Source organism: Mauremys mutica, chromosome 1, assembly GCF_020497125.1.
Source record: "Mauremys mutica isolate MM-2020 ecotype Southern chromosome 1, ASM2049712v1, whole genome shotgun sequence".
NCBI classification, from domain to species: domain Eukaryota; kingdom Metazoa; phylum Chordata; order Testudines; family Geoemydidae; genus Mauremys; species Mauremys mutica.
In genome coordinates, this window is record NC_059072.1 from 257936956 (window position 1) to 257952848 (window position 15893).

The 15893-nt window shown below is 39.8% G+C and overlaps 1 protein-coding gene across 1 annotated transcript in view; it reads right to left on the reverse strand.

Moving 5' to 3' along the window:
* The window catches only part of MYO16 (myosin XVI), a 459803-nt gene that overhangs the window by 259058 nt on the left and 184852 nt on the right, over positions 1-15893 (reverse strand). Inside the window, exons 12-14 of the mRNA XM_045008050.1 lie at positions 10881-10991; positions 5911-5976; positions 3448-3575 (exon numbers count right to left, since the gene is read on the reverse strand). Coding sequence (XP_044863985.1) covers positions 3448-3575; positions 5911-5976; positions 10881-10991 — 305 coding nt within the window. The remainder of the gene's footprint in view (positions 1-3447; positions 3576-5910; positions 5977-10880; positions 10992-15893) is intronic.

Sequence of the window (15893 nt, forward strand, 5' to 3'; positions counted from 1 at the left end):
CAAGTTTTCTTTAAGAGAAATGTCATTCTATCACTAATGTATAAATAAGGGGGGAAATTTTGAGGTAGCTGGACTCATTTGGGGACTCTTTTGGACTCTTTTTGGACTTTCCCTCTGGATACATCTGGCAGTCCCCACCGGCAGACGGAAGATTTGGCCACCGGAAGCCTGCCACTGTGTCACTCGAGAGCCACACTCAGCTTTGGTAATTATCAAGGGTTGGGGGTGTTTTACTAATCTGTTGTGGACTTGTGTAAGTGCTTGAGACTAAATAAAGTGTAACTTTAAGTGAAAGCACTCTTGTGTTGTTCTGTTTGTGCCAACCATCTATCAGTCGAACGGCCATGTCTCCCCTGATTTATTTCCTGACACCACCTCACACAGAGTAAAAGTTACCAAGTGCTTTGGGTTGAAAGAACCCCGGGTAACAGTTCAGACTACCCACCTGAACCAGCAACAGAAGAAAATATCACAAGGAGACCAAATAAAGGATTCCTGTTAACTCTGAAGCCATTGTCTGTGTCATTTTGGAACCACATCACTGATATTTTATTATTATTAATAATGTTTAATAAGACTAATAAAGGAATCTCTCATGACAACTTCTGACCAGGAGAAATGGCTTTACAATAATTGTGTTTAGCTTTGATTTTGGTTTGTATAAAAATGGGCATTAATTAGTCTATGAATCTCAGCATTCAAACCCTGCTAATGATTCGTGATGGGGGGTATATTATAGTTGCACATAACAGAATCTAAACTGATTTCAGACAGGAAAGATCTTTTGAATATCTCTTCAAGTACTTCAGAAAATTCTCAATTCCCCCCTGGTCTTTCAGAGTATGTCTACACTACAATTAGACACTTGCAGCCTATGACTTGGTCTTGCAGGGCACAAGTAAGGGGCTGTTTAATTGTGGTGTAGACGTTAGGGCTCAAGCTGCAGCCTGAGCTCTGGGACCCTGCCACCTCCAGCCAAGCCTGACCATCTACCCCGCAATTAAACAGCTCCTTAGCCTGAGCCCCACGAGCCTGAGTCAGCTGGCATTGGCAAACCGCGGGTATCTAGTTGCATAAGAACATAAGAAAGGCCATACTGGGTCAGACCAAAGGTCCATCTAGCCCAGTATCCTGTCTACCAACAGTGGCCAATGCCAGGTGCCCCAGAGGGAGTGAACCTAACAGGTAATGATCAAGTGATCTCTCTCCTGCCGTCCATCACCACCCTCTGACAAAAAGAGGCTCGGGACACCTTTCCTTACCTGTCCTGGCTAGTAGCCATTAATGGACTTAACCTCCATGAATTTATTCAGTTCTCTTTTAAACCCTGTTTTTGTCCTAGGCGTCATAATCTCCCCAGGCAAGGAGTTCCACAGGTTGACTGTGTGCTGTGTGAAGAACTTCCTTTTATTTGTTTGAAACCTGCTGCCCATTAATTTCATTTGGTGGCCCCTACTTCTTGTATTATGGGAACAAGTAAATAACTTTTCTTTATTTACTTTCTCCACATCATTCGTGATTTTATATACCTCTATCATATCCCACCTTAGTCTCCTCTTTTCCAAGCTGAAAAGTCCTAGCCTCTTTAATCTCTCCTCATATGGGACCTGTTCCAAACCCCTAATCATTTTAGTTGCCCTTCTCTGAACCTTTTCTAATGCCAGTATAACTTTTTTGAGATAAGGAGACCACATCTGTTCGCAGTATTCAAGATGTGGGCGTACCATGGATTTATATAAGGGCAATAAGATATTCTCCATTTTATTCTCTATCCCCTTTTTAATGATTCCTAACATCCTGTTTGCTTTTTTGACTGCTGCTTCATACTGTCGTGTAGACATACCCTCAGTTATTGTTAAAGAAAAGAGAGAGAGAGAGAGAATTGTTCAAGGATCCTAACTCTTGGTGTTAGGTTATCCAGTAAGTCAGAGCTTTACAAACTCTTTTTCTCTGGCCCACAAATCTTTCTCTCTTCAGCTTCCAGTTCCATATTAAACTTTGGTTCTAATTAGAGTCCAACTAAAAGATGCCTGGAATGTGTATGTGTGTGGATTGTGTTGGATATAACATACAGACATCAAGTTCTAATGATCTCAGCAGAACACTCTAACATCATCCCTCCATCAGGTCACTGATACACTGTAATCTAGAATGAACTGTATCGGGGCTCAATATCCTGAGCTCTGCTGTAACACATATCGCCTCCCTCCTTATATAAAATTATCACCATCATCTGCTCTCTGTCACTAAACCAGTTCTTTATTGAATTGAATATCTTTCCATTTATAGCATTTGCCATTATTATACATTAGTATCTTAATTTGGTATTTGACATTTTTCAAAATGTAAGTACATTTTACCTACCCTCCAACGCTATTGTTGCCAACCCCTCAACATTATTAATCTACCAGTTATGTCCCAAATGGATATGAAGTGAGAGTTCATATTCTGTGGAGCTCTTCATCGAAAACACTGAATGCCAGGGAATTTTTTATTTTTATCAAAACGAATTATTTCACCTCAATAAAAATATAAATAAAGAGAATGTGAACACAGGATAATGGTTTTCTGCTGCTTAAAGGTCACTGTTCCCTGCACAGTTCAGTAACATCTCCATTCTAATTATGTTATAAAACAGGTTTATGGTTTGTTTCAGCCAACCAGCAGTCATATTTTCCATAAAAGTACAGCTTTGTTTTTTAAAAGTGCACAGTATTTTTTAAATGAACACATTTGTTTACTTACTATATTAAGTGAAGCTAAGGGAATATATAGTGCTTCTACTGATTAGAAAAAACATTTATCTATTAAAGTACAATTTAATGAAAGTATATACATGTGATTATGTCTATTCAGTTATCTCAAGTTTCATAACCATGAGGCAGTCTGATTAGCCAGTTCTATCTAATTTAGGTATTTATATGGCCCCTAGTGCAGACAGCCCCACAATCTATAAAGTATTTATAACTATCAAACCCCTGAAAAGTACTTCTATTCCCATTTAACAGGATGGGGAACTGAGGCACAGAAACTATTGCTCAGAGTCACCCAGGAAGTCCATGGCAGAGCAGGGACTTTAACCCATGTCTCCTAAGTCCTAGGTTATATCTAAGCCATTGGACAATCCCGCCTCTCTAGTTTGGATCCTAGTTCATAATCAGTTTGATATAACTAAAAAACAAAAACAATTTTGGATTGTGGACGAATCTTTGTTATTAAAGATGCAGTTGAATAAAGCTGATATTTCTCCAACAAAATAAATAACACTTACATTGAATTAAATATTTTCTTTCACACTTTTATGTTGCAATATATGAGACGTATGAGTAAATAAGAATAAATCAATTGGAGGGAAAAAATAAAAAGGAAATCTTGTCTGCAGAGTCCCTGGGGAAACATTTCAAAGACATGAGTTATAAATCACTTAATAGAAAGATAGATTTTCACCTGAGAATAAAGCATTGAGGACGTCGCTCCTGGAAAAGCATGTGGTAAGCCCTTTCAGCACAGGAGAATATATGTGGGGGAAGTGAGGAACACAGTTTGCCAGAGTCACTTAGGTAAAGCTGGGTGACCTGAAAAATAACTGAAATTAACACAGGTGGCAAATTCTAAACCAATATTGTTTCATCTCTTCAACAAGGGGCTTCCTTAGGGCTTCCTAGACAATATAAACAAACTATTTGGGTTCCTTAAACTATTTGTAAAGCATTTCATTAAAGCAATACATATATCAATATCATCACAAGAGTTCTATTTAAGATATGCTATTTTAATACTTAATTTTAATAATAGTGGCCAATCATGCAGATTTGGCCAATTGTTAAAAAAACAGATAATATATTAAATTACATTATTTATACTTCACATGATAATCCTTCAATGTCCTGGTTTTAAAATATCAAACAAAAATAGCATGGATGCCCTCTGAAATAATAAGACAGAGATCAATGAAATCAGGTTACAAGTTAATTAATTTATTATATGACACAGCAGTCTCCCAGTAATACTTTATTTGCAATTTAGAAACACTTCTCTAATACACATAATTAGCAGCATGCTCTATCTACTCTCATTGGCTAAAAATGGCAAAAACCAGTTATCCTACTGTTAGCCTACATTCCTCTGAGATAAACCTGACATTTAAGGACTGTTAGCTAATTAGAATCATAGCCTTCAGCAACATTGGCTTGTAAATATCTATAGTTTAGCTCATTTAAAAAATGCTGAGCCTGACTTAAGTACTATTGTTATTCACTAACTGTATCTCTGTATTAGATGAGACAACACAGAGCTACTCACCTACCCTAGAAAGTGAATATTTCCTGGGGAACGGGGGGGGGGGAACAGCTGTGCATACCTCTCTATCAGTGTTATAGAGGGCAAAGAATTTATGAGTTTACCCTGTATAAAACTTATACAGGGTAAAACGGATTTATTTGGGGTTTAGACCCCATTGGGAGTTGGGCATCTGAGTGTTAAATACAGGAACATTTCTTAACCTGCTTTCAGTTTAAGCCTACAGCTGTTAGGGGACGTGGTTCAGACCTGGGTCTGGGTTTGCAGCAGGCCAGCGAGCCTGGCTCAAACCAGGCAGGGCACTGAAGTCCCAATCTGGGAGGGCAGGGAAAGCAGGGGCAGAAGTAGTCTTGGTACATCAGGTGGCAGCCCCCAGGGGGTTTCTGTGATCCAACCCATCACAGAGGGGAAGAGAACCCCTTGCACATGCATGTGCCTCTTGGAATGCAACTCATGTATAAGGCAGGATCCCACTGACAAGGAAATTGGAAATGTAGCGCATGCTGAGACTTCAGTTTTACACTGTTAATATCTGTTTAAGTATTCGTTAACATGCTGTGTTGTTGCAAACATTTCTGAGCTATGCAATAGGGGTAGCCTCTAAAAACAATGTGTGGCCCACCAAAGGATTTTAGTGGATTTTGTGCTCCATGTACTACCTTAAGGTTGCCCAGTCCTGCTCTATGAGGAAAGGGCTTGAGGAACTCCATATTCAGACCATGTGGGAGATTTCCAGCTTAATACCCAATTTTAATCTGCTGCTCCTGTCACCTGTACTTTACACCATTTGTTTCCCCCAGTTTACTATTAGATCATACATGTGACATTTTAAACAGTCACAACCTACAGTCTGCTAATGGTGATTCCGAATACTACAAACTCTTGGTAAGTCTTGCAAGCAAAATTACTACATGTCTGTACAGTTCTTAGCACAAGGGCCCGCATCTCAATATGGCACGAATAAAAAATTAATAATAATAATAATAATAATAATAATAATAAATTGGCAAAATTCAATGCTTCACACTGACACTGTGCATCTAAAATGACTGGGCTAGATTGAGACATGACATGTAAAACAATGTAAATTTATGTTATGCCCACATCGCAAGAGTACCAATATTTTGATACTGAAATGACAGACACCTTATTTATAAGTGGATTGGAGTTCATCAAATAAGATTAGTGAAAGAGCTTTGCACAGGCCCAACTGAACCATCACTTTTAGGATTTTTTTTTTTTGGTACCTAAATAATCTGTGAATGAAATATTGTTCAGCATTTATAGTCATCTCTGGCAAGACTGCTGTTTCACACTAGTAGCACTCAAGGAAAAGAAGATAAGTAACAAGCAACATCATAAAACATAATAAAAATGTTTATGGCCTGCAGGAGACATTCATAAAGATATGAACAAGACACTGTGTGCCTTAGGCAAAATTCAAATTATTGCTACTAATGCAAAATTCAATTGAGATGTTCCTAATATGAAAAGAACAGAGGTATTCTTATTGTTTTCCTTTTTAGTGCTTTGGGATCCCAGATGTGCTTTATGGATGAAACTCCACTGAAGTAGATCAACATGATACCATTTTTAGAAGAAAAGGCTTACCATAGTGGAATAAATTGGAAGTTCTTTAAATGGATTAACCAGCAACAGTATATCTCCAACGTAGGTCTGCAAAACAAATTATAATTGGTTTATTAAGTGATAAATTAGATCTTTCAGGAAGTTAATGATTTTCCTTCAGAAAAGACTTTTTGCAAAAGCATCTTAAATCCAGTAATCAACAAACGAATTACAAGTTCATAGTTCCATAATTCAGAACCTTTTAAATTCTTGCTCTTAAAAACTAAGATCCAAATTTACAATTCAGATTGTATTATTATAAAAAGTATAATTAATACTAAGTGCTTCACAAAGTAAAATGATTAACAAAGGAATTGCATTGCATATATTATTGTAAGATTATTTGTTAAATGAATCTGTAATTCACCATTTGTTAAGCTTAGCAAAAATGAGTGAAGTTCCTATCACACAACCCAATTGCTTCATCATCTTATTATGGGATAGACCATGCTAGTAGTGCTAGCAGAGTTAGATAAATAGAATGGGTATTTAAAAAGTTCTTACTGGGATAAAAGACAGTAATCAACATAATTATGACACAACCTACATACATATAAATAAAATTCTAAATATTGACTACACTGAAGTCAATGACAAAATTCCCATTGTCTACAATGGGGCCAGGATTTCACCTGCAATATTAGAACAAACACTACATGAATCCACAGGGCTGCATTCTCCAGTATATCCTGACTGCTTTGTGCCTTTCTTCTTACTCACCTCTCAGTGGACTAGAGCTAATGTCTCCACACAGCTTCTGGTTCCTGACTTGCTCTTATGTTCTTTTGTTATTATTCTTTGTAGAAACCACTCTTCAGCTGCCTCACATATGAACTATAACATTATAGGAATCAATGGTCCCAGATTCTGTTATGGGAAATCTTTGCTGGGTGAAAAACTAGGGCGGAGGTGGGAGGATATGTGAAGGTGGTTTAAAGTCACCTTTACATATCCTGGCTCCTGAGGCCATCCCATCACTGGTGTGCTCTCTGGTACGAGCTAGAGAAGCCTTGCACTGGCTGCTTGTGCCCCCAAAGAGCTGATATGTAACATCAAAAAGTGTTTTTCAACATATTCTTAATTAAATAATTCAGCTATTATTGTGCTTTTAAAAGATTCTGCCCACAAACACTGACTTAAAGAAAAATGCTTCAGACATACTGTTACCAAAACAAACTAATAAAACAAAACAAAGCAAAAAACCAACCAACCAAATAAAAAAAACCCACTAATTAAAAAAAGTCAAAGGAAACAAGGAATGGCCTGAGGGAGAATTTTCCTCTATTGTCTCAATGTGTTTTGTTTTGTCTCCTGGTGGAAAGGACCATGTTGTCTTCTGTGTCTTATACAGCACTATGGACAATGTTTGAACTCAGTTTTAGTTCATAAAGCTTGACTTTTGTGAAAAAAGAATATACTTAATAGTTTATTTTCATGTAAACAATTATCTGTCACAATACAGTCCTCAATTTGCTTTTTATAATATTTAGATGCCCAAAGAATGCAAAAATATTATTTATTTCAAATCACTAGGCCTAGGCCCAGGCCTCTGGAGCCGCTCTGTGTCACATCCTTTGTGGAAAACTGCCATAAAGCCAGCACAGGCAGTTTCTTAACCAATCACTGCAGGATTCCCTCCACATAGAGGTAGATGTGGTAGAAATGCAACCTGAAGCAAATACTCACCAGCAACTGCATACCATACAACATAAACACTAACCCAGGAACCTATCCTTGCAACAAAGCCCGATGCCAGCTCTGTCCACATATCTATTCAAGTGACACCATCATAGGACCTAAATCACATCATCCCCGCCATCAGGGGCTCGTTCACCTGCACATCTACCAACGTGATATATGCCATCATGTGCCAGCAATGCCCTTCTGCCATGTACATTGGCCAAACCGGACAGTCTCTACGCAAAAGAATAAATGGACACTAATCTGACATCAGGAATCATAACATTCAAAAACCAGTGAGAGAACACTTCAACCTCTCTAATCACTCAGTGACAAACTTGAAGGTGGCAATTTTGCAACAAAAAAACTTCAAAAAGAGACTCCAAAGAGAGACTGCTGAACTCGAATTAATATGCAAATTAGATACAATTAACTCAGGCTTAAACAGAGACTGGGAATGGTTGGGTCATTACACTAATTGAATCTATTTCCCTATGTTAAGTTCTCCTCACACCTTCTATGGGTCATCTTAATTATCACTTCAAAAGTTTTTTTTCTCCTGCTGATGATAGCTCATGTCAATTGATTAGACTCTTCCTGTTGGTATGCATACTTCCACCTTTTCATGTTCTCTGTATGTATAAATATCTCCTGTCTGTGTGTTCCATTCTATGCATCCGAAGAAGTGAGCTGTAGCTCACGAAAGCTCATGCTGAAATAAATTTGTTAGTCTCTAAGGTGCCACAAGTACTCCTGTTCTTTTTGTAGAAATGCTATAGTGAGTCCTATGCCACCTTTTTGCTAGCTGCAAACTGTAAGAGGGTGAGGCCTGGGCTCTCTAATCACCAGCTGATTTCCATATGCCAAAAAGGCCACTTGGGGCTGTTGGACCCAATCTAAATCCTGAAGGCTATCTCATGTATGCCAAAGAATGGATATGCGCCCAGTCAGTCCCAGGATCAGGAGAGCACATGGGGTGCGGGGGTGGGGTGGGTGGTTAAAGATGCCTTTGCATCCATTCTCTGTCTCCCCACACAAACTTTGCCATGTTCCTTGACTGAAGCCCAGGATCTGGCCCATTGTCATTAGAAAACCAGCAACCACTCGTATTCCAAAATTCTTTTGATGCCATTCAAAAATATAATAGTCTTAGTGATTTGAAACTTTCATTGTATTAAAGTTCTGTTTAATTGTTGATTCTTTTAAAAATTGTTCTAAGACACCTATCATTAGCTCATTCTAAACATCTATTTACATACATAGTTTAGGCTTATCAAGGCACCCATATTTCCAGTAACATAAAGGTATCAGTTATTCCTTTTCAAATATTTCTTACAAAGCAGTTACATTCACCCAGTGTTCTGCACAGGAGTGTATAAGATGTCTATGAAACACAAAACTAGGCAGCACTGACCTGTGACCTGAGACTATGCTGATTTAGCGTATCCCCTGAGCAGCCATCACAGATGGGACTTCTGTGTTGCAACAATAAAATCAAATCTACCCATCTGCCCATGTGTCCCACCTCTCTCCACCAACAGAACATCCTTATGGAGGGGAGGTACAATAAAACCACTTGCCCTCAGAATGAAGCCCTGCTTAGATCCCCTGTTGAATAGGGCAGATGTAGTTTATGCCTCTCTGCAACAGCTTCAGTGAGTATGGCAGTATGCGTGCTGTGGTGAGGAATATCTGGGTTTGGAAATGGCCTCCAGTGGCTTTTTCCTTTGTGAGATGATGGAGCCCAGGTAAATAATGGATGAGAATTTTTTCAGTTCTGACGGCAATCGCCACACATTGCACAAATGGCTGCTATTAACCATAACAGCACTGATTAATGGCTTCGAGATCACTATTGTGCTCTTGAACGAAACAAAAATATTTAATAGGCAGAAGGATAGGCAGACATAGAACCTCAGGGTCAATCCTGAGAATGAGAAATCAGGTGAACTATTTTAAGAGTAAACCTACACTTTGCCCTGATTTTCATAGATGCTGAGCATCTGTAGCTCCCATTGACTTGAATCAAGTATCAGAGGGGTAGCCGTGTTAGTCTGGTTCTGTAGAAGCAGCAAAGAATCCTGTGGCACCTTATAGACTAACAGACGTTTTGCAGCATGAGCTTTCGTGGGTGAATACCCACTTCTTCAGATGCAAGAAGAAGTGGGTATTTTTTTCTTGCATCCGAAGAAGTGGGTATTCACCCACGAAAGCTCATGCTGCAAAACGTCTGTTAGTCTATAAGGTGCCACAGGATTCTTTGCTGCTTCCATTGACTTGAGTCAGAGTTGTGCATGCTCAGTACCTCTGAAAATGAGATAAAAAAAAGGAGGATACATATAAAACAAAAATAGCAGGAACATAAATATAATCTCAGCATCTGAACAGCATTGTTACTACCAACCAATATCATAGTACCTATGAATGTAACTTCCGTATTTAATTTCAGGTGTGTTTACAAGTAGCTTGTTGTTTGTGACATTCGGAATCTCTGCATTTCTCTGGTCTAACCACACTCTGTCAATTCATTAGATTAAAGCAGATTCACACATTTCACATTTACATGCAAATTACCTAATCAGCTGTTCAATAAGCTAGAAAAGGGTAATAATTATGAATAGGGATGCCAGAAATATGCATTTGCAGATTTTACTTTTGAAATAATCTACGGCTGACTGGATTCTCCCTCTGTTTAACATGGCAAGAACAGAAAAATATGTTGCATGTAAATCATCTTGTAATTATTTTACTGTGCCTAAATCATTAACATAACAATATCAAGAGAATTATTCATGTAATTGTAGGAAAAAGTAACAGGGAATCAAATGCTGTATACTGATTTCTGAATTTGTTATCCACATCTCTATTCCATTCCGGTTATTGTAATCAGAAGCCTTCATGAAAATTATGCTTACATAAAGTTAAAGACAGAAATCTCTTGATAGTTTAAGAGGAATGAGTTCACATTTTCCCAGCACATATTTTCTGGTAAATATACATATAAGCTTACCTGTGCATACTCACTGTATCTTTCCCCCCCACCTAATTCCAGACTTTCCCAATTAAATGTGGGTAGTTGTAAATTTAACACACTCATACTCCTTCATTCATCTTAATATTAGTCAGCAATACTTGCCAGCCTATGTCTAGTAATTCTGCTTAGCTGGAATTACTAACAGTCCAATACTATTTTCTTTAATTGCTCATCACTGAAAGTTGACTGTAGGTAACTGAATAAAAATGCTGCAGTAAGCAGTTTCAAAGCCACTCACATATATCTGATTGTTACTGAAACGTTTTTGAATCTCATAAAGCAGGCTGCTGTCTGTTAGCTCACTCAGAGTAGCCAGGTCATCATTTGGTGCTGGAGGCATTAACTTGACCTGGAAAATACAAATCATACATGAAAATAGTCTAACTTCATAGCCGCTCACCCTGCAGTGTAATACCCTAGTTTCAATTACAGGTGCCAAACATTATAATTGATATAAATGTTTATTGTGCATTAGGAAACCAAAAAGTTGTCTATACTTCCCAAATAACTCTTCATCCTTTATTTTAAGCAATAGAAGTAAATTAGAAAGATTATTAATTTTAAGGCATATATTCCATATGGGTTTAATGGGGATTTAAGTATATGGAAATGTACATGCATGCTATTTGCAGTCCCTAAACCTGACAAGACTCCAAGTTCAAGTAGAACACTCCTGCCCTCTTCATTAACTGTTTCTGATGAAGATGATCGAGAGTTGAAAAGTTAATGTACTTGTAAATCACATATCGGCTGCCACCAAACAGAGCTCCCATATTGCTGTATTTTCATCCTTCTCAGGATATGGAACTTAATATGCTATTGGAATTCAGCTGCACAGAACATAACAGAGGAAACTCAGTGAGAGACAGGAGTTAAACTATCAATAGGAGTCGAAGGTGCTCAGCATCTAATGTATGAGTCATAATGTTTTATTATTATTTATATCACAGTAGTACCCAAAATGTGCTTGGTGCTTTCCAAACACAGAAGGAGATAAGAGGCCTAAAGAGTGTACAATCTAAATGTTATAGAAACAAATTCTGTTACCAAAAGGAAAATTGCTTATATGTTGTAAAAGTACAATAAATCAACTATAAGAGAAGTGCTATAAAATATGACAACAACTGATACATTGTGCAGTGAATCCTACTATGCTCACAGTGCAAGTTGAATCATTGTTAATATCAGCTGGCAAGTTTAATGTTTCTAGATGCCAGAAGAACATGTAAAAATAAATAATGGTCACCTAGAAGAAGTGTGTTTGAAGTGAACAACTGGCAAATCCACATTTTAACAAAAACAAAAAGAAAATGACATTCACTATGTTATTTCATCAGTAATTGACCAATATGATCAGTGTAGAAACACTGAGGGTACAAGCTTGAAGTCAATGGCAGTTTTGCCAATTACTTTAATAGGTGCAGTATCTGGCCCTGGGAGTCCAGAGTTCTGGGTTCTTTTCCTAAATTTATCACTGATTCATTGTGTGACTGGGTAAATCAGTTAACCTGTATGTGCCTCAGTCTCTTCATCTGTGAAAAGGGACTAAATGGGACCTTTTTAAAGTGCTGGAGGTCATTGACCAAAAGGTACTGTGATTATACATATATATATGAAAAGTATTATAATTGTCATTTTAAGGCAGAGATAATCAGACACTGAGGCTACCCCCTGTGTTGTTGGGTAACCAAGATGAACAGGATTTGGTGCTCTATATCCATCCCCAGATGTGAACCCTTGGAAATAACAGAACATACATATTTTTTCTCAATCCATCAATCAAACAATAAATAGGAGTACTAGATTTAAAGACACACACAAAAAAAGTGTTTGAAGGCACTTAGCTTTCATCTTTATGCTAAGCAAAAAAACCACACTAGCCATTATGATGTTAGACAGAACCACCAAATCCTGCTGGGTCTTACTGTTTAAATAGTTTACCAGCTTTTCTCAAAAACAATACATCCGTTGGTATAAAACAACTGAACTTACAAACATAGCCCTTCTGTAGCATCACAGACAATTTCAGAATTGTAGAATATCAACTATGTAGCTCTTTACACTTCAGTTCACCCTAAAGATTCTCATAGTCTCAAGATTTGTGTCAAGAATGACAGCTCTCAGGACATGAGCACAAAAAAAGAGTGACAGTTCTCTAAGTCTGGATTTAATAACAAAACATTTTTTCTATTTTCTTCTTTATGCATTGTTGTTACTGCTTGCTTGAATCAGGACATGCCACTTCTGAGAATTTTTTTTCTATTTTTCAAACTTGTTATGCCTTTAGATATCATACAGCACAATCATATACAGTACATACAAATGATTCAGAGTGAACTGCTCTATTCAGTTCCTCATCAATTCCACAACCAATCCTATTATGGTCTTCATTAAAGTCCAGCTTTATTCCTAATGAATCAGCCACCATTTTAAAGCATACACTCGACAGAAAACACAATTCAAAGCAAAAAAAAAGAACACCTGAGAAATGTTAATTAGGAAGTATTAAAGGACAGAAAGAAATAGATATTGGGGATAATTTCATTTCAAATTAATTTTTTATCATTTCCTAAAATTAAATTGCTTACATTACAGAATTCACAAATAAAAAGATTCATATGCATTTAACTGCATGTGTGCTACATGATGACTATCATGACTTTTATAGAATGAACCAACATGTATATTTTCAAGGACACTTTTGAGTAGAACTTATAACAAAATGTGAACCCAACAATGGGCTAAACTGTGCCTTTAGGAATAGCTCTGTGTAAGGGGCAATGCATAAGATGCACCCCAACACACACCATGAGTAGCCCTGAGATGGTTTATGATTCGGAGATTCAGTTCTTCCTCTGCTTTGCTCCCCTACGGTGAGATGGGTGAGGAGTGGAATAATTTATAGGTGGCCTCAAGAGTGCCGCTTAATTCCCTGCACACCAAACTAGCTCTGTAGAGTGACAAGTGGGAAGGGGACAAAACTTTGGCTCTGTCCAGTCTATCACACCTTGGGCAGCATACAGCAGTGTGTTAGCAACCACTTTAAGACTAGTCTCACTCTGGCTCCTCACCATTTTCCATCCATTCTTCAAAATAAAATAGTATATGACAGGTAATATTCCAAATTTCACAAAAATGTGTCCCTATTTTTGATCAGTACTAGTAACAGGCAATAAATACTGACCAAAGAAAGTCTCTACTCATAGGTTTTGTCTACACCACACACCTCTTGTGACAGCATATAGAATAAGTGTAGCCACACAACAATGAAAAGTAGGCTGCATCCACACTGCAGTATGTAGCTATGCATGACAGGGAAAGGCTCTGACAGGGGGAGGCAGCAGTTAAAGGCTCCAGCAGCAGGGTGGCAGTGGAACACTACACCACTAGAAATAGCAGTATAGATGGGGGAGGCACTACTTGGGCATGTAGAGAGCCATATAAAGGGGGGCTGGACCAATTTGTATAGTGGGGGTGCAGTGAGTCATTGAACCAAACTGTAAACCCTGTATATAATGGAAATCACTTCAAGCTAGGGGGTGCAGTAGCACCCCTAGTTCCAGCACGTATGGCCGTGTAGGCTATGTACCCACAGGATTCAGGTGTGTCTTTACTTTACACACATAAGCAGTGCCTCACCATCTACACCATTATTTATACCCATGCTAGGAGGGAGGCGTGTAGGGTATGTACTCACATGCCGCCATAAGCAGTGTGCAGTGTAGATATAGCCTTAGGTAGGGTGTCTGGTTTTCGACAGGAACAACCTGGTTGAAAAGGAACAACCCTGGCAGCTCTGGTCAGTACTGCCCACTGGACAGTTAAAAGTGCGGTCGGCGGGGCTGCGATGCTAAGGCAGGCTAGTCCCTACCTGTCCTGGCTGGCATCGCGCTGCGCCCCGGAAGTGGCAAGCAGGTCTGGCTCAGGATTCCTAGGCGGGGGGCCACAGGACTCCACGCGCTGCTCCCACCTCGAGCACTGGCTCCACACTCCCACTGGCCAGGAACCAGTCAATGGGAGCTGTGGGGGAGGGGAGGGGGGGGGCAGCGGGCAGTATCTGCAGGCGATAGTGGCGTGTGGAGCCTACTGGCCCCCTGGCCTAGGACCGGACCTGCTGGCTGCTTTCAGGGTGTGCGGAGCGTGGTGCAAGGACAGGCAGGCAGGCAGCCTGCCTTAGCCCCCCCACTGTACAACTAACCGGGAGCCACCCGATGTAAGCCCGTGCCCCAACCCCTCTGCCCCAGCCCTGAGCCCCCCCAAACCTGGAGCCCCCTCCTGCACCCCAAACCCCTCATCTCTGGCCCCAGCCCAGAGGTCTCACCCCTAGCCTCGTGCCTGTCCCCCCTCCTGCATACCCAGCCCAGAGCCCCCTCCCACACACTGAACCCCTCATCGCCAGCCCCACCCCAGAGCTCTCACCCTCCTCCTGCACCACAACCCCCTGCCTCAACCTGCAGCCCCCTCCCGCACTCTGAATCCCTTGGCCCCACCCCCCAGCCTGGGCCCCCCCCGCATCCCAAACCCCTCATCCCCAGCCCCACCCAGAGCCTGCACCTCCATCCAGACCCCTCACCCCTTCCTGTACCCAAATCCCTGCCCAAGTCCTAAACCCCCTCCCGCACCCCAAACCCCTCATTTTTGGCCCCACCCCAGAGCTCACACCCCCAGTTAGAGCCCTCACCCTCTCCCACACCCCAACTCCCTGCCCCAGCCCAGTGAAAGTGAGTGAGGGTGGGGGAGAGTGAACCACCAAGGGAGGAGGAATGTAGTGAGCAGGAGCAGAGCCTCAGGGAAGGGATGGGGCTAGGGTGTTTGGTTTTGTGTGACTAGAAAGTTGGCAACCCTACCCATAGGCAAATCATCATGTGCACCTGATGGCGTGAATTTTTCCAACAGCATTTCAACATTTGTTCCACCCAATGTAAAAGAGCAGTTGCAGATATCTCACTGGTATTCCTAAAGACCTTCATCTATAATACAACTGTTGAACTAGATCAAGTAGTAACTTTCAAGGAAACCATATACGGTAATAATTCTCTAAAATATACATTCTGGATAGACCAAATAAAGACACCTCAATCACATTTTGTTGTCACTATTAACATTTTAAGATTTATATGTTAGTTATTGAACAGGGACTATAAACTGTGGAACTGTTGGACCAGTTTCAATCTGCTCAGTAGAAAAACCTTTGTTATACACATCTCTTTAGTAAGAAATTAGACATCAGGGAGATCACCCTGAGGGGGGA